This window comes from Andrena cerasifolii, chromosome 12, assembly GCF_050908995.1.
Source record: "Andrena cerasifolii isolate SP2316 chromosome 12, iyAndCera1_principal, whole genome shotgun sequence".
NCBI lineage: Eukaryota > Metazoa > Arthropoda > Insecta > Hymenoptera > Andrenidae > Andrena > Andrena cerasifolii.
Window position 1 is genome coordinate 6,178,992 of NC_135129.1, and position 22,959 is coordinate 6,201,950.

The 22,959-nt window shown below is 41.7% G+C and overlaps 1 protein-coding gene across 2 annotated transcripts in view; it reads right to left on the reverse strand.

Annotated features, from left to right (window-relative positions):
* The window catches only part of LOC143375479 (uncharacterized), a 210,515-nt gene that overhangs the window by 45,724 nt on the left and 141,832 nt on the right, over positions 1–22,959 (reverse strand). For both annotated transcript variants that reach the window (XM_076824630.1, XM_076824629.1), the window contains exon 4: positions 2,708–2,832. In XM_076824630.1, the coding sequence (XP_076680745.1) occupies positions 2,708–2,832 (125 nt within the window). The remainder of the gene's footprint in view (positions 1–2,707; positions 2,833–22,959) is intronic.

Consider the following 22,959-nt stretch of genomic DNA (forward strand, 5'->3'; position numbering starts at 1 on the left):
TTTTCTTCTAAACGATGCTCTGATGGACTTGCAAAATTAAATCCTGGACATCGCGAAGATTATTTGAACACTTCCTCTAATAGTTTATTGACAGAAAATATGAATTCTCCATGAATTATTAATTTTTTAATGACCCCGGTTTCGAGGATTACTTTGTGCATACATATTATAGGAAAAGAATATTCCATAGCTTAAAAATGGATTATTAGGTACCACGAAGTTTGTATATGAATCTAAATTGCAATATAGCTTGCAATGCAATGATACACCGTATCGATTCTTTTTAGCTCCTCACTGTTTAGCCTCCATCGGAATAATGCACTTCCTTCCTTTCATAATGCATTGTACACAATGCACAGCATTAACTTAGAACGCTGCATGTTATGGTTCATAACAATACTCTGTGTACATTTTATATTGTCTGGAAAAGTTCCGCTACTTCAATCCTCTTCGTAACTGGATGTACGTTGCTCGTGGAAATTTTTTACCCTTTGAGAGAATTAGTATCGGCAGCATATAGTTTATGCAAAATGAAAGCATTCTCTGTGTACCATTCTTTTGTAGAACTCATATCTTTTTAAAGTATTATTTTAATACTTTGAATAATACAAATTTACTTATAATAATAAAGATTTAAACAATAATCACAAGTGGAACCTGATAATTGGATCGAGTAAAATGATAGTAGGTACAGAAATTCTTCTTTGTTATAGAATATTTATGAATTTCTGTAGTGCACTACCCTATTGAAATATGAATTCTATCCTTCAGCAATTTCCTTAGAGCAACTCCCAGAGTACAAACAATATTTCACCACCTTCTTCCATTCAATATATTTAATTCCAAAGAGCAGTATTCTATCTTCTTGCCCAAATTTCTAAATAGAGTTTCCTTCTTTCTGGCAACTCACATTCATCAACTCTTAAACCTAATACCACCCAGAAGATGAAAAATTACACACAAAATGAATAGTACAAACTGGTCACTGTACCTTTCAGCTGTTATTACACTATGGTGTCTTCAACACCAACAAAAAGAAACCCCAAGTGCCAACTAAAACACATCCTACAAACATGGTCTCATTTCGAGCCCTATAGAATCATCATTTCCTCTGTTCAAATAAAATAACAAATAACCCAATACATGTATAGGTACACTTCCCCATCGCTCGTTTTTCAGCCAGCATGAAGCTCAGCTTCCCGAACTCCCCATCGATGCTTCGCCTATCCCAAGAGGGAAACGAAAATGGAAGAAAATGAAAATCAAGGAACCGAGCAATCCACCCCCAGCACCAAAACACCACATTCATCTTCCATATATAAACGTTTTATTAAATAAAATAATACATTGCTTTCGGTAGCATCCCCGAATATTAAGGAGGGGCCGCGAAGAATACAAATTCCCTCAGTGGCGAAGGAGCAACGTACGTGTTCGCGATTCCATGGTGATCTATGAACTGTTCACGTGCGAACCCCTGCCAGGAGAGTTCAGCCCGAGACCGAGGATCACATTGTTAGCTTTTCAGCGGTGGAAAAATGCGGCTGATACACCGCCGGCCCACGGACCGGTGGAGGGACAGAGACCAGCTTGGACTCGATACGTGACCAGCGAGCAAAGTGGTCGAGTCTTTCGAAAATCCTCCCGTTCATCCCCACCCACTCGGCCGCTCCTTCTCTGTCGCTTTTCACCCTCTAAAAGCGTCCGCCGTGTTAATCACCGCGCTCCCCGCGCGACTTGTCCTCCCACGCACGATTTTTTGCCGGATCATCGCTGATTAGAGGCGACCGTTGTAGCACAGCGCAGCTTTTATGCTGCTTTATGGCACCAACGGCTGATATTTTTCTTTATAACGCGCGGATCGTGTTGAGCGTGAAATGTACTTTTCAGAGGACGGACAGATTGCGCGACCCTCCCGCGGTGCTTGCCCCTCTTTTCGCGACGACACGGTTCTCGAAATAAACCGCTCCTTGCCTCGTTCGCACTGGGAAACGAGTGGGTGCTAACGTCGCAATGAAGCGGGGAGGGAGTGTCGCGATTCTGGCCGAGAAGGGTGATTCTGGTGGTGGTTTAATTTAGGAAAGTGATGGAAGTTTATTTGCTTTGTTAAGGGCAGTATGCTATTTTGATCGCAGATCGTTATTGGTGGGTAGTGAACGATTAAACTTGATGAAGAAATCACGTGATTGAAAAACTGTGTTATTTAACAGTTCACGTAAGAACAGGTGACGATAATGAATGCGTAGTTCAGAGAACCGTGCGGATTTAGGTTCAGTGTCCACTAAACTGACTAATGTGGCTTTGAAAGAGACTTGCTCATTGATTACCGAGTTCGAAGCTGATGAACTGGATGCCTGATTGCTTCTGACTGTAAGTGAGAGTTTGACTGATTCCAATTCTAATTAAGAGCCTCGGTAATTGATCACCAGACTTGGAAATTCGATTGCTCTTGATTTTAAGACGGAGCTTAATTGTTTTTGACTCGTTGATTCATGATGTGGGATCTTGGGTGTTACTAATTTTCAGGGGGGAACTGTCTGTTCATAATTAACGGAATTGAAAGACGCGTCGCTCTGCTGTGACTGTGAATGTTAATTGTACGCTTGTAATTTAATTAACATCGAAGAGCACGGGGCTAATATCAATGGGTGTTATCGTGGAGGCGGTATCAGTACTTTGGTCGCGTTTAAAATTCAAGTTGTAGTCTTACCGCTGAGGAGGAATAATCCGCAGGCGACAAGAGTCCTATGGTCCGAATAACAATGTCCAATTAAAGCTGAGATCGTGGCTGCAAGGACCAGCGCTGCAGCGACTACTTGAAATGGCGCAGAAATCCTGAAACGGATTAAAAAAAGAAACAGTTAGTTATGTTCGTATTTAAGAACAATATTTATGAAGACTTTCATACAATTTCTGTGACTTTAAATTGTTATTAATTGATTTCTCTTTAATAACGAAGCTCAAAGTGTTTCATTCCATTTTTTATTAAAACGAGTAAAATAAGTTATTAAAATAAGCAACTAATTAATTAGAGACTTCTTTTAATTTCTTGCTTCATATCCAAACAATTTTTGCAGCGTGTGGAATCAATCGCGCTGCAAACATCATTTTATAATAGTGTACCTTTCATTAGTCCATCACTAATTAATTACTGTTTCCATAAAAAATAACAGTGCAAGAAGTAAATTCTTGTTAACTGTTATTCAATTTTCTTAACACGTTCAACATTCCCCAACCATCATAATACTGGAAACTTTAATAATTGCAACGTTTTCCCTATAATGCGCAACTGTTTCGCGAGCAAGTTCTGGAAAAATTGTTGCACAAAATTGCTGCACCTTATAGTGCCAATTAAACGGCGTGTAAACTGTGCAGAGAAAATTTTACTGCAGATCTGTTTGCCGATTTCGAACAATACCTGGGTGTAAATGGAACAGCGTACAATGAGTATCGGAACATTGTGTAACACAAGAAACGACAATGGGTCGGGCGAATGCATTGGTAAACGCGCGATCGGCCGACAACGGTTCGCGTTGCTGGAACCACCGACAGCTATTGTCAGACAGCCGACATATTTCACATAGTTTATGCCAGGAAGCGAAAACGGACGTGGTTGTCGACGATCTATTTACTGCGGACGGTCGCGTAAGAATAACGAACATTTTTCAACCAATCGTCCTTTGGATGATTTGACACATTTAGTATAAATCATAACAGAAATATTTCTGTCTAACTTCTGCCAGCAAATTCTTCTCAGTAGAATAAACAATTTATTAATGGTGATATTCTATGATTCATATTTCAAAAGAAGAACATTATATAATTAATAATATTATTAATAATATTATATAAATAATATTACCAGCTCTTGTGATACACACGCATTTGTAGCTGATTCATTAAAACTTCAGTGACACACAATGCAACAGTGTATAATTAATAAAAAGTGATGAAACTTCATTTAATATGCACTAAAGTGGTATCAACTTTGAATAGAGAATACAAATAGAAAGATCATGGAAATTGCATGATGAATCAGGTTAGGAGATGCGGGGGAGTGTGCTCTTGATAACGCAACTTGTTTGAAGTCAATAGCTCGAATAGTTCCAGAGATATAGCGCTTCAAAGTGTAGCCTTAAAAATGCACCGGGCGCCGAAAAGCACGGAAGTGGCGTGACCTACTTTCGACCAAGAAGTAAACACGTGAGTAGACATAATAGTAAAAAAAATGCTGACTCAGCGTCTGTCACTGACCACCGCAAGGCCGTCGCGGAAATATAGGTCAGTGACAAGTGCAAGTGAGAGGTCCGATTGCGCGAGAGAGAGAGAGACAGTGAAATAGTAAAAAATTATACTTGTCTTCAACCGACGATATCTCAGGAACCAGAAGACGTATCACCGTGAAACAAAAACTGTTCTACAGAGGAAGGATCCCTGCTTCCCAGGATATCAAGCTTATGGGAAAATTATGTATAGTTTTTTAATTATGGTAATTTAAAGTTTTGACAATGTTAATAGATGTCATAGATGTGGAGGATAAAATTATTTATAATAATCGATCGATTTTTCATTAATTACGTAGACTTACACGATAGCCTAGTGATGAAACGTCATCAATCCTGAACAAAGCGGAATTATATCTATTAAAACTTACCCTAACGGAACGTGAACACAATACTCTTATTTAACTTGACATCAAGTTTTAACTTCCCATCACGATACCTCTACTAATAACCACCCTCTCATCCAGTTCAGAGTGAGAGCAAATATCTCTCCGAGTAATTCGCCAATTCGCAAAAGCTCGTTAAATAAAACCGAAGGAATAATTTCACTTTCATTGAATCTATATGAAATGTTCATCTTTCTTTTAATAAAATTGAACAAGTTACTAAATCAGTAAATTAGTAGTATCTGGAAGTACATTTATCCACTCAAAACAAGTGCAAATTGCAACTTGAAAAGAATAATCCCTCAACTCCACACCTTTCCACTGACTTTCCTTATCTACCCCCGAAGAATTTGTTCGAAGATTGCACCAAGGAATTAGTTCACAGGCAGTCACGTCATCGGGCCACGTAAAAAGGTAATAAAGGGGCTGCTGCATTCGGTCAGGAGATCAATCAACATTTAGGGGGGAGTGGGGGGAGGAGGGATATTCGTGCTGTCGCGTCAAGAGAATTCCATCTTCGCCGCAAATCTTGATTAACCTCCTTCGTCTTCGTCTTCAGGAAGTTTTGAAGTCCCTGAGCGTGCTGTGGCGAGGGTGGGGGTAACATCCATTTTCATCCCTCAATGACGTGCATCTTGTTCAAGACGACGTTCGCGAAAGCTGCAGGGTGCCACTCGTTAAACTGTTCCAGGAGTCATCAAGATTATATTTAACCCCTGACTACTGCCGAGAACCATGCAGAGGCACCGTGAGTGAATCTGAGATCCACTCGAGCCGCGTGCAGAGCTGTATCGTTGATGGAACAAGCTGCCAACAGTGTTACCCGCTATTCATTACAAGGGCGTCTTTATTTCGTAACATTTCCTCGCACTCCACGGCTTTTAAGGGTTTGCCGATATCCAGCATGGAAGCTGAATAGGTTCTGTGCCCTTGACTTCCCAACAATATGTATATCTAAGTAATAGAGAAAGAGCACTCGAGCATTTGGAAACTTTGTTCAAGCTGTGACGAGTGTATCGAGTACTTGGGTACTTGGGTAGTGACTCGCTCTGGTTGCAATCGTTTTCGCCAGGATAAATACTGTGTTCCGAGAACTTCTTAAGGATAATTACATTTTTCTACTCTTCACACTTTTGTATACTCTTAGTCGAACACTTCTGGTGAACTCATAAATGATTAGAAAGGTAAAGTTCTAAATAGGATTTAAAGTCTTTTGTCCCTTCTTGCTTCTCTATACTAATCAAAGTAATGCGAATTTCAAATTGAAGTAAATAACTGTGCTGCTGCCTTTCATTTCAGCACTGTATTACGTACATATTGTAGCACATGCAAATCACTGTTATCGAATTATATCAGTCCAGCTCAATTTCTGCTCATCGATGCTCGACGGCGACATACAGTAATTTATCGTTTCAATTAGTCATAGCATACGCGTTGATACGTCATCTGACTAATGAAAATGCACTGACAGCTCTCAAGTTCGAGGCAGTCGAACTCGAGAGGCCAGCAGGTGATAAACCCTTGAGTCGGCGTTAAAGATCCCATTTGCATTGTTAAACGATCAATTCGAAGCTGCTCGATTCCGTAGACGGCTGTGCACCGTCCATTGCCTCGCCTTTTTTCCCTGCCAATAACACTCCATTGGCTGTTTATGGAGAGTGAACGAGTGGCTGAAAACGGAACTGGGAAACGGCGATAAACGTTTCCCAACTTCGAACATTTAATTGCTCCCCCCACCATACTCCGCAGCCGTTCTTAAATCCAACGCGGACTGCACGTGCCGCTATTACTTCCATTCAATTTCATAAGACGATGCGTTTAATAATTGAACGATTTGGTCGCGAGATTTGATTGCTATGCTTGAAATGCATACGTTTTCACATTTCCCTTCTACACTTTTGTATACTCCTGCAGAAGAGCTGCGTCTACTCAATTATTATAGTATATTGCACGCGAATTCTGTAGAAAGTAAATCTGTATAGTTGAGAAGTTGAAAGTACTAGAAGTTTGTTATTTTAGAATATTAATACAATGAACTTGCTGGAAATTTTAGTCCATACCGAAATATTTACTGATATTATAATTACTATAGTTTTATAATAATTATATTTACTGAAAATATTTACATACTAATATCTGTTTTTTTTATGTAGAAAAGCTTTCTTCATTTTAAAATATCTTATATAATTGTATCCTGAAATCCCATGGAACCAAAGGTCCACGAAGTTAAAATTTTATAAATTTAACTATCACAGGCTAAACCCTCACGATACAATAACGTCCATATTAATATTATTATTTTATCTTAATTAAACGCTTACACCCTACCAAAGTCGTGAAAAACAACTCCCTGCGACTTGGCAGATCTCCAAATAGAATTTCACACATCAGAACTTTCCGCCGCCCAACTTTTCTCCCAACTAAAGTAAAGAAAAAAGCAGGCAGCGCCCAAGAGTGAAAAGTGAAGGAAAAATCCGCTTGAAAATTTCGCGTGTCGCGGGACTGGCAGACGTATCGCGTTTTCATGTATAGGGAGCTTCCTGACGGAGGCTCGTCAGCGTCTCCGTAACGGGCTGAAATTTCCACGAAATTTTCTCCGCGAAACATCGGATCGTTATGTCGCGGAGAGTTGTCGTTCCAGGTGAAATGGCTGCCGGTGGAGGGGAATTTCGATACCCAGGGTGTAATACACGTATTCGTAGCTATCGGGGTAAATGGAGCATGCTGGGTAACGGCGCGTCTCGTTCTAAGGGGTGATACCGTCTCGACTCGCTTCCGAATCGACCCCCTCGATGCCCGAGCTTTGAGCTCGCGACGATTTCACGAGGGGATCATCGTCGATCATCGTCCTCGCGATTCCGTAATTCTGCTGATTTTTCGAAATCGAGATCCAGGGGATTTTAACGCGTAGATTATCGCGGAAGAAAATGTCTCAATAATTTCTGTTTAAAAAAAATTCCCTTGGTCAGCGTATGTCAAAGTGTATGTACTGAAACAGGAGGTTTGACAAAAATCCATATCTATGTCGTTTAATTGGAAATATGAATACGAGTTACAATATGAAATTTAATATATTCATATGAAAACAGAAATATTGACGAACTGTTATTTACAGAATTGTTGATTGTTGGTTGCTGTTTTTTAACACGGAGATGAAAACAGCAATTAATTCTAGCAAGTAAAATTTTATTTATGATCGAATGACAATGTTCACGCGCACCTACAATAAATGAAGCAATAACGACTTATCATATTGTGGACTTATATTCAATAATATCTTATTTTTATATGTTTACAAAAGAGCGTTTGAGTGAACACACCATCTTTTAATCGCACTTGCTGTTTCGTCTAAAGTTATTTACAATTCTTATTTTTCGTGGGAAATGCAAGCTTCCGAAAAAATTGAATAAACGTCGTCAAAGATGGATTATAAGTGCCTACACGTCTCGGTAAAATGAATTTTCCAACAATGAAGAAAGGCACTGATCGATATCTATAGGTCTGAATTTTCACGAGGAGCAGGAATCCCGCTTGACATTTATATCGACAATATTAATTCCTGTCCAATCGCGTGACACCGTGATTACGTTTTAATCAAGTCCGCGCTTCATGAATGCCGCTTATAACACCTCATTCTTCGCGATTCACAGTACACATCACGATATAATGATATCGAAAATGGAATTCACGCATTCACTCGTCAAATCAGTTTTTATTTTTTCCCTCATAACTGTTATAGTTCAGACAATTATTACATACAAAAATTACACATATACTTTTTTAAATCACTAGTTCATTCACAGTAATTAGATTCCACAACAGATATGATCCTGTTCAATTGAATTCAATTCAATTTTCATGTAGAAGTTAAAACATCTTTCGGAGAATTCTGAAGTGTGAGTCAATTATTAGAGTTAGAAACTTACATATTTTAATAGTACCTAACTTTGAATAAAATTACTGAGAATTACTAAGAGACAATTTCTACGTCAACAAATCCTCTAATGCACTGATACATAAAAAAGAAACAATATTTCTATAGAAATTTCTCATTAATAACCGTGCATATAAATCCTCTAATAATTCCTGATTTTCAGAATAAAAATTGAGAGTGTATTTAAATCCCACATGCACGCTCCACATCAACTTCATTCTTCCCACATACTATTAACACCATATTTTCCAAATAAACCACAATTCTCCAAACAAGAACCACACTAACAATACAAACATTTTTTAAACCAACATGAACTCCAATCACGCAAAGTGAATGGATCAGCTTATAACACCAATAACCACAACGAATAATCCCTGTGACATTAAACATCCACTTAAAACGAAAGCAAAGGTACAGAGACATTTAGCAATTTCTCAAATCCCGTGAAATCTCACGATACGCGGTTGCCAGCAGCGATGGAAAACGTAGCTGGCCTCGTTGCCGAGCGAGTCAATGGAACGTGGGCCATCGTCCCGACGTTTCAAATTCAAAACGGCCCTTTTAATCCGCGAAGCGTGATGGCGAACGTATCGCTGAAAATGTCTGGCGCAAAACTGAAAAGCGGAGCGGGTAATGGGGCGTTCTTCCGAGCGCTCACACGTACACATTTCCATCCAGATGAAAATCACCCCTCGACCGTACGCCACGTCGACGACGACGCGAACGTCGACGCGCGTAAACCTTGTAAAACCAGCGCTGTGACCGTTCTTCGTGTTCCGCTGGGGCGAGGCGTGGCGGCTCGACGAAACTGTTCTTTTGTCGGGTGCTTGTCGCGAGGCTGTGTCCGTTCGAACGCGTTCATTAGAAACTTTCCGCGGTGAATGAAACGGGCAGGGAGCGTAATGGAAACAGAGGCGGGCCGGCTGAAGCCGGAGCAATTAGACGGAATATAATCTGATGGAATATGAATTGGTCGCGGCGGATGAATGACGAAGGGTGGCCGCGCTGGAGACCACGATCGCGCTGAAAAATGTTAATTTCGAGGGTGATTGACGTTATTGCGACGATCGGGGTAGGTAAAATGTACACGCGGTACCTGCTGTAAATATTTATGAAGCAGTATTTATAACTACATGAGTGACAAAGTAGTTGGTGTCCAACTTATTCCAACCAAGATATCGGGTATTGTATACCCAGTCAACAATGGAGCAAAAATAAATTAGGTCGAAGTGAATACACGATAAATATTCGAGTGGTGCAATAAATTTTCCAGGTACTGTACTTAGAGAAGGAGCTTTCGTTGGTATACTTGTTTAACATGGAGAAATGTTCATGTGGAGTGTAATTATTTCGAAGGATCTTTATTCTGTTTTTATTCATCTTGAGAATTGTGTACTATTCAGTGCAGGAGATTTGTTTATTTATGAAGTCTTCGAAGCTTACGTCAAGTCATAGATTGGTTGTTTAAAGATTCTAATATAGGAAAAATAGTTACTCGATTTCTATTTATTTTGAGATATATTTTTCGTTCGATGTAGAAAATTAGTTAGATGGAACTTTAAATATTTTAGCGAGGATGCTGACGTGGAATATTACTAAATTCAATTATTAACAAATTAATGGTACGAAGAGCATTCTATTTTTCGAACATATTCTGTACTACGATCATTTACTACAAATATTATCTCTAGAACCCACCAGGATAGGAAAACTTCCAACGATCAACTTTACGATCAAATTACTCTCTTCTAGATCGGTTTTCTGATTCAGGAAATGGAGTTTCGTTTCACGAAACAAGATCAGTAACGATATCCACGTTGTCGTAAATTAATTAACTACTTTTCTGGGGATTCCCTTATTAAGTTTATTTCTTGTTTAATTATTATTGCTGCTTCTATCATCACTTCGACGAGTCACGAAAAAACAATTGAAAATTCATTACTCAATTTACTGTAAACTTGATAGTGATCGGTAGTGGGCGTTTTATAGTATTACGTGCAACTGTAGGTACGAAATTATCGTTCGATTTCATTATCGCAATTTCACTTCGCTACTTAACGATTAACAACGATTAACACTTTCAAAATGCCAACTTTTAATATCGACAGATAATATTGCGTTACATTTCATGGAAGACAAAGGGCTCGATACGGTTTCGTTTGACGCAAAGGGAAACCACCAAAAAGAGAGAGGAATGGTTGAGAGAAATGCGCAACGGCATTTTATTTAACCGTTCAGATATCAGTGCGGAGACCACATTTTTATTTTCTATCCTTTATATTTTCCCACCCACCCTTCCCCAATACTTTCAAATACCAATTATCTCCCAGAATCTTCCCCTATTACAGTCCACGCCCAAGTCACCGACCACGAACAGGCCCTTGAAAAGCACTCCCAGCAGATTCGCGGATCTCCCAACCCAGCGGCATCAGAAACAACACCGCGCTGACCACCAGAATCAATGGGAAGCAAACACAAACACTCGTCAGCGCAGTGCCGTAAAAAAACAGAAGTAACCCCCAAATATCAGCGGCAGTTGGACGCGCGACGAATAGATAATGAATGGTGATTGTCTGTTTGGCGAGCCGAACGAAATCGAGCCGCTCAAACAGCGATTCGATTGCACCGAAGCTAACGAGCAAAGTGGGAGCAGATCAAAGTTGACCAAGTCGTCGAGCTGGTATGAACAATTCCGTCGGCGTCCAGGTTGGCGACGTTAATAACGACCGCGTTGTCACAGTAAATAACAATAAAACTCCATTAATGTGGTGGTGGGACTGGTTACAGGGTCTGGCAGTCGGCCAGGAGCATACCAGCACGGCTATTCACCCCGCGCTGGAGGACAGGCTGAGCCAACCCTCGGATCCAGCTGCTGTTGTTGCTACCAGCTCCCGCATACCTCACTGGCCGTATGTAATGCACCACGGTTATGCAGTATTACACACCGGAATGGTCCCTCCCCGAGGATCGACCGTTCACAGGATGCACAAGGTGCTCGTGAAATTGCAGAAATCGATGGGGCACAGATACCGCGCGGATTTCGTTGAAAAGATGGTTCTGTAGGTACATGCGGAGAGGGAAGGTGGAATGCAGGTAATTATTACTGGAGGTGTTGTGCTATTGAAACTGCCTGCAGTTGAAAATTTTGGAAGTCATGGGTGGAGCGCAGTTTTTTAAAACAGAGATAGGCAAAATTTTTATTTATATAAAATTTCGAATAACCAGTAAAAGTTAAAATTATTCGTCATGCGTCGAATAAAGTTAACTCGGGTTTCAACTTCAGCGACGAATAAAATTTTTCAACTTCAACTTCAACTTCAACCTTCTTTGTACTAACTATCTATCTTTAAATTATTCGACGTCGAAGAAAGTTAAAGTCAAAGTTAAAGTTGAAAAATGTATTCAAAGCTGAAATTGAAACGCTCGGCGAATAAAAAAATTAACTCTATTCGTCAAATAATCTAAAGTTCAAGTAACTTTTATTCAATCCGTTATTTAAATAATTTTTATTTAGATAATGCCCAACTCTGTTTTGAAAAGTTCTTCAAGTAAATACTGGATCCGGTATAGAACCCTTGGGCTGCTTGATTCACGTTGATAATAATTGTCGACAATGTTCGTGTTTTGTCATGTAAGACAGCTTGTTAGCAGAGACTGACAGTTGGTGTTACAAAAACCGCGTGGCACGGTGCAGCGACGCGGAGAAGTCGGCGAGGGAGCAGGGAAAAAGGGGAAGACAAGTTTCACGGCTTGGTAATCCGTCGTTGAAAAGGACGAAGGTCCGTCCGAGGGCTCCTCGAGGCGTTTGTTTTCCCTCGATTGCCATCGGATCGGGGTAGAAACGGTATTTGTCGTTGACGTCGCCCGCCAGAAAAGAAATTTTCCCCTTTTTCCCGGGAATCCCCTCCAGTCGAAGCGTCTCGCTCGGAAGGACAGTAAGGAAAATGGAGGAGGACCGTCTGACGCGACGCGGAAGCTCGCGGTCTTCCTTCCGTGTCGCCAGATCGCATAAAATATCCCTCCCACACACAGGACTAAAATGAACGCGAGTCGTAGCAGAAAAAGTGGATGAAGTCGCGCCAGGGGTTGCTTGATACTTAGAACTGTGTTTTGTATCGAGACCACTGCAGAAATAAATTTGTTAAAACTTTGTTTCTAAATTGGAATTATTTAATGTTCAGGTTGACTTTATCTCGAAGGGGTGAAGTGATGCCTGACAAAGAACCTTGCAGTTTCATTTGCAGATTTTTACGAAACTTTGGCAAGGTCATTTCCATGGCCGCAAAAGAAACAAAGTAATTGCGCTCGAAAATTCACTTTCGCGGGGCACAAAAACCGTAGCCTCTCTCGAGGCGAGCATTCACTTTGGTAGGAACAATGCGCTCGAAAGTTCGCTTTGTCGAGTCTGCGCGCATTCAACGGGCGTTTATCCTTTTACAACGAAGGGAAAGCTCTTCAACATGCCCGACGGAGGCAACAGTTTTCATTTTGCGAGCTGGACACTTTGACGTCGAACTCTGCGAGTTCGGGCAAGTTCCCGGGCGACGCGGAAAGAGCTTCTCAAGATTGTTACATCCGCTGCGTTGCAAAGGGCTCGCGTATTGAAAGGAAATCTGTAACGAAGAGAAAGAGGATTTACCTCCTTTGCTGCTTCCTTTTAAGTAGAAAGGATTAAATTGACGTTTTCTTTGCAATGAAAGAAGCTCCCCGTAAACTATGGAGATTCTAAAATTTAAAAGTATTCCTCTAGTTTTCTAAGTTCTTGGATCACGAAAAATGGGATGCATAAATTACTTACACTTTTCTTCACATAAATTTATCTGGAAGCCTTTTCTAGTTATTCATATTTCTTGTTCACTTTCGTGTGTTATTAATTAAGTTTATTCAGCTTCTGCTTAATTAACGGAAGCTTCCCTTCGGCGCGACAAAACTAATCAACACAGCTTATGTGAACGAATACTTTGAAACCTCTTAGGAAGTTTATAGCCTGCTCGTATTAATGTTCGCCGTAAAGGCTGCAGTTATGATAACAAACTGCGTTACTCCCATACATCATGTAATTTATGGTGGTTGCCCTCAGTACCTACATTCATTATCGTAAACCGATAAACAACGTGTCGTTGGCAATATCGGTTTGAATATTACACCGGAATTTTCGCGAAGCTCAGAGCCCTTCGTTTAAAGCGAGAAGTGAAATTGACAATCAAGCTAAACTGTGGTATACCACTTGCTCCTTAAACTTTCTTGGAAACACAGACACGACTCGTCTGAAATATGTAACTCGTTCTGTGGAAACCAAAAAGAACTCTTCATCCCTGCTCTATAAATGTAAAATTTAGAAAATCCTCATCGATATGTACAGCAAAGCATCCACGATATACCAAGCATCCCTCTTCCTCGACAGGAGAACGATCTCCCATCGTGAAAACGTTACAGTCGTTACCCACCATCGCAATATTGCTGTGTATGGTGCACCCCACGCGTTCTGACTTTGGAAACTACATGGCCCAAGGATACTGTAAGATCAATGACTCCATCTCAGCCGGGCCGTGGGGGCGTTTGCATTTTTAAATCGTGTAATCCTGCCGCCTTGTACGGAACTAGGGGCCGGCGGAAAGAAGCAGGGGGGGGGGTGGGGGCAAGAAGATGGAGGGTAATTGATACAGCTTTGGTCATGAGATTAAATCGAGCGTAACGCCTGGCCACCGTGTTTCCTTCGAGGATAAAAGGTCCTTTGGATTAAGTTTCCGCCACTCTGCCACTGGAGTTCCCTCCTCTGAGGCGACAAGAAGCGATTTCGTGGTACCTCTTTGACGAACACACGACAGAAATCCATGTGCTTTGGTAGATTCAGGGGTTTCGATGTCGATTTAGAAGTACTAGCGCACGCGGGGATTTGGAAAATTTTTATTGTGAAAGTGGCAGCAGAATATCGTCTTATATTTGTATTTTTGTGTAAAAGTGTAATTCTATATGGTTTAGAAATTCTGGAGGGACGGTTTTTATATACCTTTGGTGGAGTAATAAGGGGTTTTTTTTTAATTAAATGTACGCGAGTAGATTCTATCGCAATAGGATTTTATTTTTCTCGAATGTCTGTTATTATTCTATTTTCTATTACAATATATAATGGCATCGTGATAATTTTATGTACAATTCAATTTTTCGTTCAGTATCCTACGATATCTAGAAGAACTTAATCGAAAGTTAAAACAGTATTTGTAATTCTTACAAAATGAGTGGAATAATCTATGCAGCAGAAAACTATCATACTTACATCTTAAACAAGAATCTGCAAAATTCTTCCTCATTAACCAATGTCTGCAAGCTTTCACAAGTTTCAGCCTACCAAACACTCCCATTTCTCTTCTTCAAATCCAACAAAGCCCATCGCACAGTCGTTTATCGCATATGCAATCGCCTTCGCTCCACAAAAATCCATGAACCTTTAACCCACCCGCAGGATAAAGAAATTCGTCGAATGGGCAACTTGAATATTCCAAAGAGGGCACAGGGTGACGCGCAGCAGACAAAACCATTGTCGGATCGACTCGTGAGTCGAATCGCAAGCTCGAAGTCGACGATGAGCGTCTTCGAGCTTGTACGAAAGACAAGCTTTTCCATTAAGTTCCTGAGCCGTTTTCTTCTCGCGGGGAGGAGAAGGATGGCTGCAATAGAATTGCTAATCCGGCGATAAACACTTCCAAACGGCCCTCGGCCGAACGCTTTACGCGGCTCGTGTAATCTGCATTCGGGGCCATTAATGCACCGCCGTAGAAAAAGTTGCGCGGGTGCAGTGCACCGTGAAATAAAGCCGCCTGTTGGAGGGTTGCGCGATGACGAGGGTATATTTCGAAGCCTGTCAGAGATGGGCAAGCCCATTTTGCATCGATATTCCTCTGGGTCCAATGGAAACCACTCACGAGGTTCTTGGAAGAGTTAATGATACGCCTTTTTGTCAAACTGTAGGTGGGGAAGACGCTTGGAGGATTAACATAAATTATATTTGAATAATTTTCTGTGTAATATTCTGTAGATGTTGAATATTTAATACGATGGAGTATTTGAAGTTCACGTTACATTGAACTTAATTAATCTGAAACACTGCTGCAATTTTCTGTGCGTTCGGTAAATAAAATTGAGCAAAGTTAATTGTTGAAAGTATTGATTTTTTGGGAAGGCTATATTCCAATTACCAATTAACACTATCATCGTTCGAGGCAAGTTTGTATGTAATTACGGGCAGCAATGAGTAAATTAATTATATTATTGCGAACCTCTCTGGCCTCGTTTAAATAAATCAACGAATACTTCACAGTGCATGCTACTATTAATAAATACTATAAGCGAAAAGCACGATCCATCGTTTCCCCTGAAAAATCCACCGAGTGTTTTGAGTGACTGGCATTGAATTATTCGAAGGTTGAATACAGTGTCGAAGCGGGAGCTGGGTCCCGTTGAATACGAAATTTGCTGGAACCCGTAATTGAAGGCCTTAAGGGGGTAGACACGTCACGTGACCTGGCCGATTCGGCAGGTCGGTATTACAGCATTTTCATCTGCACAGAAATGGTAATACCGATAGATCGACGATTACCCGGTGAACGCAAGAGGGAGCTGTTTGCTATTTCTGTATTCTATTCTGAATAAGGAAAGAAATTCTCAGCAGTTCCGTTATACTTATACAAATTTTAACGGAAAGTCAGCTGGTACTGTAAACGTAGAAAATTCATTGTACATTTTAATTACTTGAAATGTGCTTATGCTACAATATTCTACGTTAGCAGTAAGGAATTCTAAGTGAAAAGGGAAAATAGATGAGGGAATATCCCCAGAAAATGAAATTTGTTAGGTTAGACATTTTTTTATTAGCAAAGCACCGATACAGAACATGAAATACAGTTATTACACGTCCTCTGCAGAAAGCAGTTATCAACAAACATTATATATACAAAATTGTATTGAATGTTGAATTGGGCTAGTGAAAATGCGCAGACTGGAAGCGCGTGATTATTATGTGGTCGGCTCCTCGAAGTGACAGAAAAAATAACCTAAATATATGCTATATGACAACAAATGTTTAGTGGCTATTTCAGCTTCAAAGACATCGCCTTAAAGTTGCAAATAAGAGGCGCTCCAAAATTCTGCGTCTTTTCGTTAAACAGTCACTATCTCGAAACATCTGCGCCACTTCTCGCTCTTTAATTTGCTCTCCGGAGACATTACTTTGTGCCACCTCTTTCGACGGCATGTTCTCCTGTTACAAAGCCCAATTTTGTGCCTTCTGAAAATTTTCGCCAGATTTTGGCCCAGGCATCAGGAGAACATGAAGCGAAAAGAGGTATTCTGAATTTCAGCTTCGAAGGCATCCTGGATTCTCTCTCCGAAGACGTTACTTTGTGCCACCTCTTTCGACGGCATGTTCTCCTGTTACAAAGCCCAATTTTGTGCCTTCTGAAAATTTTCGCCAGATTTTGGCCCAGGCATCAGGAGAACATGAAGCGAAAAGAGGTATTCTGAATTTCAGCTTCGAAGGCATCCTGGATTCTCTCTCCGAAGACGTTACTTTGTGCCACCTCTTTCGACGGCATGTTCTCCTGTTACAAAGCCCAATTTTGTGCCTTCTGAAAATTTTCGCCAGATTTTGGCCCAGGCATCAGGAGAACATGAAGCGAAAAGAGGTATTCTGAATTTCAGCTTCGAAGGCATCCTGGATTCTCTCTCCGAAGACGTTACTTTGTGCCACCTCTTTCGACGGCATGTTCTCCTGTTACAAAGCCCAATTTTGTGCCTTCTGAAAATTTTCGCCAGATTTTGGCCCAGGCATCAGGAGAACATGAAGCGAAAAGAGGTATTCTGAATTTCAGCTTCGAAGGCATCCTGGATTCTCTCTCCGAAGACGTTACTTTGTGCCACCTCTTTCGACGGCATGTTCTCCTGTTACAAAGCCCAATTTTGTGCCTTCTGAAAATTTTCGCCAGATTTTGGCCCAGGCATCAGGAGAACATGAAGCGAAAAGAGGTATTCTGAATTTCAGCTTCGAAGGCATCCTGGATTCTCTCTCCGAAGACGTTACTTTGTGCCACCTCTTTCGACGGCATGTTCTCCTGTTACAAAGCCCAATTTTGTGCCTTCTGAAAATTTTCGCCAGATTTTGGCCCAGGCATCAGGAGAACATGAAGCGAAAAGAGGTATTCTGAATTTCAGCTTCGAAGGCATCCTGGATTCTCTCTCCGAAGACGTTACTTTGTGCCACCTCTTTCGACGGCATGTTCTCCTGTTACAAAGCCCAATTTTGTGCCTTCTGAAAATTTTCGCCAGATTTTGGCCCAGGCATCAGGAGAACATGAAGCGAAAAGAGGTATTCTGAATTTCAGCTTCGAAGGCATCCTGGATTCTCTCTCCGAAGACGTTACTTTGTGCCACCTCTTTCGACGGCATGTTCTCCTGTTACAAAGCCCAATTTTGTGCCTTCTGAAAATTTTCGCCAGATTTTGGCCCAGGCATCAGGAGAACATGAAGCGAAAAGAGGTATTCTGAATTTCAGCTTCGAAGGCATCCTCGGTTCTCTCTCCGAAGACGTTACTTTGTGCCACCTCTTTCGACGGCATGTTCTCCTGTTACAAAGCCCAATTTTGTGCCTTCTGAAAATTTTCGCCAGATTTTGGCCCAGGCATCAGGAGAACATGAAGCGAAAAGAGGTATTCTGAATTTCAGCTTCGAAGGCATCCTGGATTCTCTCTCCGAAGACGTTACTTTGTGCCACCTCTTTCGACGGCATGTTCTCCTGTTACAAAGCCCAATTTTGTGCCTTCTGAAAATTTTTGCCAGATTTTGGCCCAGGCATCAGGAGAACATGAAGCGAAAAGAGGTATTCTGAATTTCAGCTTCGAAGGCATCCTCGGTTCTCTCTCCGAAGACGTTACTTTGTGCCACCTCTTTCGACGGCATGTTCTCCTGTTACAAAGCCCAATTTTGTGCATTCTGAAAATTTTCGCCAGATTTTGGCCCAGGTATCAGGAGAACATGAAGCGAAAAGAGGTATTCTGAATTTCAGCTTCGAAGGCATCCTCGATTCTCTCTCCGAAGACGTTACTTTGTGCCACCTCTTTCGACGGCATGTTCTCCTGTTACAAAGCCCAATTTTGTGCCTTCTGAAAATTTTCGCCAGATTTTGGCCCAGGCATCAGGAGAACATGAAGCGAAAAGAGGTATTCTGAATTTCAGCTTCGAAGGCATCCTGGATTCTCTCTCCGAAGACGTTACTTTGTGCCACCTCTTTCGACGGCATGTTCTCCTGTTACAAAGCCCAATTTTGTGCCTTCTGAAAATTTTCGCCAGATTTTGGCCCAGGCATCAGGAGAACATGAAGCGAAAAGAGGTATTCTGAATTTCAGCTTCGAAGGCATCCTGGATTCTCTCTCCGAAGACGTTACTTTGTGCCACCTCTTTCGACGGCATGTTCTCCTGTTACAAAGCCCAATTTTGTGCCTTCTGAAAATTTTCGCCAGATTTTGGCCCAGGCATCAGGAGAACATGAAGCGAAAAGAGGTATTCTGAATTTCAGCTTCGAAGGCATCCTGGATTCTCTCTCCGAAGACGTTACTTTGTGCCACCTCTTTCGACGGCATGTTCTCCTGTTACAAAGCCCAATTTTGTGCCTTCTGAAAATTTTCGCCAGATTTTGGCCCAGGCATCAGGAGAACATGAAGCGAAAAGAGGTATTCTGAATTTCAGCTTCGAAGGCATCCTCGGTTCTCTCTCCGAAGACGTTACTTTGTGCCACCTCTTTCGACGGCATGTTCTCCTGTTACAAAGCCCAATTTTGTGCCTTCTGAAAATTTTCGCCAGATTTTGGCCCAGGCATCAGGAGAACATGAAGCGAAAAGAGGTATTCTGAATTTCAGCTTCGAAGGCATCCTGGATTCTCTCTCCGAAGACGTTACTTTGTGCCACCTCTTTCGACGGCATGTTCTCCTGTTACAAAGCCCAATTTTGTGCCTTCTGAAAATTTTTGCCAGATTTTGGCCCAGGCATCAGGAGAACATGAAGCGAAAAGAGGTATTCTGAATTTCAGCTTCGAAGGCATCCTCGGTTCTCTCTCCGAAGACGTTACTTTGTGCCACCTCTTTCGACGGCATGTTCTCCTGTTACAAAGCCCAATTTTGTGCATTCTGAAAATTTTCGCCAGATTTTGGCCCAGGTATCAGGAGAACATGAAGCGAAAAGAGGTATTCTGAATTTCAGCTTCGAAGGCATCCTCGATTCTCTCTCCGAAGACGTTACTTTGTGCCACCTCTTTCGACGGCATGTTCTCCTGTTACAAAGCCCAATTTTGTGCCTTCTGAAAATTTTCGCCAGATTTTGGCCCAGGCATCAGGAGAACATGAAGCGAAAAGAGGTATTCTGAATTTCAGCTTCGAAGGCATCCTGGATTCTCTCTCCGAAGACGTTACTTTGTGCCACCTCTTTCGACGGCATGTTCTCCTGTTACAAAGCCCAATTTTGTGCCTTCTGAAAATTTTTGCCAGATTTTGGCCCAGGCATCAGGAGAACATGAAGCGAAAAGAGGTATTCTGAATTTCAGCTTCGAAGGCATCCTCGGTTCTCTCTCCGAAGACGTTACTTTGTGCCACCTCTTTCGACGGCATGTTCTCCTGTTACAAAGCCCAATTTTGTGCATTCTGAAAATTTTCGCCAGATTTTGGCCCAGGTATCAGGAGAACATGAAGCGAAAAGAGGTATTCTGAATTTCAGCTTCGAAGGCATCCTCGATTCTCTCTCCGAAGACGTTACTTTGTGCCACCTCTTTCGACGGCATGTTCTCCTGTTACAAAGCCCAATTTTGTGCATTCTGAAAATTTTCGCCAGATTTTGGCCCAGGTATCAGGAGAACATGAAGCGAAAAGAGGTATTCTGAATTTCAGCTTTGAAGGCATCCTCGATTCTCTCTCCGAAGACGTTACTTTGTGCCACCTCTTTCGACGGCATGTTCTCCTGTTACAAAGCCCAATTTTGTGCATTCTGAAAATTTTCGCCAGATTTTGGCCCAGGTATCAGGAGAACATGAAGCGAAAAGAGGTATTCTGAATTTCAGCTTTGAAGGCATCCTCGATTCTCTCTCCGAAGACGTTACTTTGTGCCACCTCTTTCGACGGCATGTTCTCCTGTTACAAAGCCCAATTTTGTGCATTCTGAAAATTTTCGCCAGATTTTGGCCCAGGTATCAGGAGAACATGAAGCGAAAAGAGGTATTCTGAATTTCAGCTTCGAAGACATCCTCGGTTCTCTCTCCGAAGACGTTACTTTGTGCCACCTCTTTCGACGGCATGTTCTCCTGTTACAAAGCCCAATTTTGTGCATTCTGAAAATTTTCGCCAGATTTTGGCCCAGGTATCAGGAGAACATGAAGCGAAAAGAGGTATTCTGAATTTCAGCTTCGAAGACATCCTCGGTTCTCTCTCCGAAGACGTTACTTTGTGCCACCTCTTTCGACGGCATGTTCTCCTGTTACAAAGCCCAATTTTGTGCATTCTGAAAATTTTCGCCAGATTTTGGCCCAGGTATCAGGAGAACATGAAGCGAAAAGAGGTATTCTGAATTTCAGCTTCGAAGGCATCCTCGATTCTCTCTCCGAAGACGTTACTTTGTGCCACCTCTTTCGACGGCATGTTCTCCTGTTACAAAGCCCAATTTTGTGCATTCTGAAAATTTTCGCCAGATTTTGGCCCAGGTATCAGGAGAACATGAAGCGAAAAGAGGTATTCTGAATTTCAGCTTTGAAGGCATCCTCGATTCTCTCTCCGAAGACGTTACTTTGTGCCACCTCTTTCGACGGCATGTTCTCCTGTTACAAAGCCCAATTTTGTGCATTCTGAAAATTTTCGCCAGATTTTGGCCCAGGTATCAGGAGAACATGAAGCGAAAAGAGGTATTCTGAATTTCAGCTTCGAAGGCATCCTCGATTCTCTCTCCGAAGACGTTACTTTGTGCCACCTCTTTCGACGGCATGTTCTCCTGTTACAAAGCCCAATTTTGTGCCTTCTGAAAATTTTCGCCAGATTTTGGCCCAGGCATCAGGAGAACATGAAGCGAAAAGAGGTATTCTGAATTTCAGCTTCGAAGGCATCCTGGATTCTCTCTCCGAAGACGTTACTTTGTGCCACCTCTTTCGACGGCATGTTCTCCTGTTACAAAGCCCAATTTTGTGCCTTCTGAAAATTTTTGCCAGATTTTGGCCCAGGCATCAGGAGAACATGAAGCGAAAAGAGGTATTCTGAATTTCAGCTTCGAAGGCATCCTCGGTTCTCTCTCCGAAGACGTTACTTTGTGCCACCTCTTTCGACGGCATGTTCTCCTGTTACAAAGCCCAATTTTGTGCATTCTGAAAATTTTCGCCAGATTTTGGCCCAGGTATCAGGAGAACATGAAGCGAAAAGAGGTATTCTGAATTTCAGCTTCGAAGGCATCCTCGATTCTCTCTCCGAAGACGTTACTTTGTGCCACCTCTTTCGACGGCATGTTCTCCTGTTACAAAGCCCAATTTTGTGCATTCTGAAAATTTTCGCCAGATTTTGGCCCAGGTATCAGGAGAACATGAAGCGAAAAGAGGTATTCTGAATTTCAGCTTTGAAGGCATCCTCGATTCTCTCTCCGAAGACGTTACTTTGTGCCACCTCTTTCGACGGCATGTTCTCCTGTTACAAAGCCCAATTTTGTGCATTCTGAAAATTTTCGCCAGATTTTGGCCCAGGTATCAGGAGAACATGAAGCGAAAAGAGGTATTCTGAATTTCAGCTTCGAAGACATCCTCGGTTCTCTCTCCGAAGACGTTACTTTGTGCCACCTCTTTCGACGGCATGTTCTCCTGTTACAAAGCCCAATTTTGTGCATTCTGAAAATTTTCGCCAGATTTTGGCCCAGGTATCAGGAGAACATGAAGCGAAAAGAGGTATTCTGAATTTCAGCTTCGAAGACATCCTCGGTTCTCTCTCCGAAGACGTTACTTTGTGCCACCTCTTTCGACGGCATGTTCTCCTGTTACAAAGCCCAATTTTGTGCATTCTGAAAATTTTCGCCAGATTTTGGCCCAGGTATCAGGAGAACATGAAGCGAAAAGAGGTATTCTGAATTTCAGCTTCGAAGGCATCCTCGATTCTCTCTCCGAAGACGTTACTTTGTGCCACCTCTTTCGACGGCATGTTCTCCTGTTACAAAGCCCAATTTTGTGCATTCTGAAAATTTTCGCCAGATTTTGGCCCAGGTATCAGGAGAACATGAAGCGAAAAGAGGTATTCTGAATTTCAGCTTTGAAGGCATCCTCGATTCTCTCTCCGAAGACGTTACTTTGTGCCAC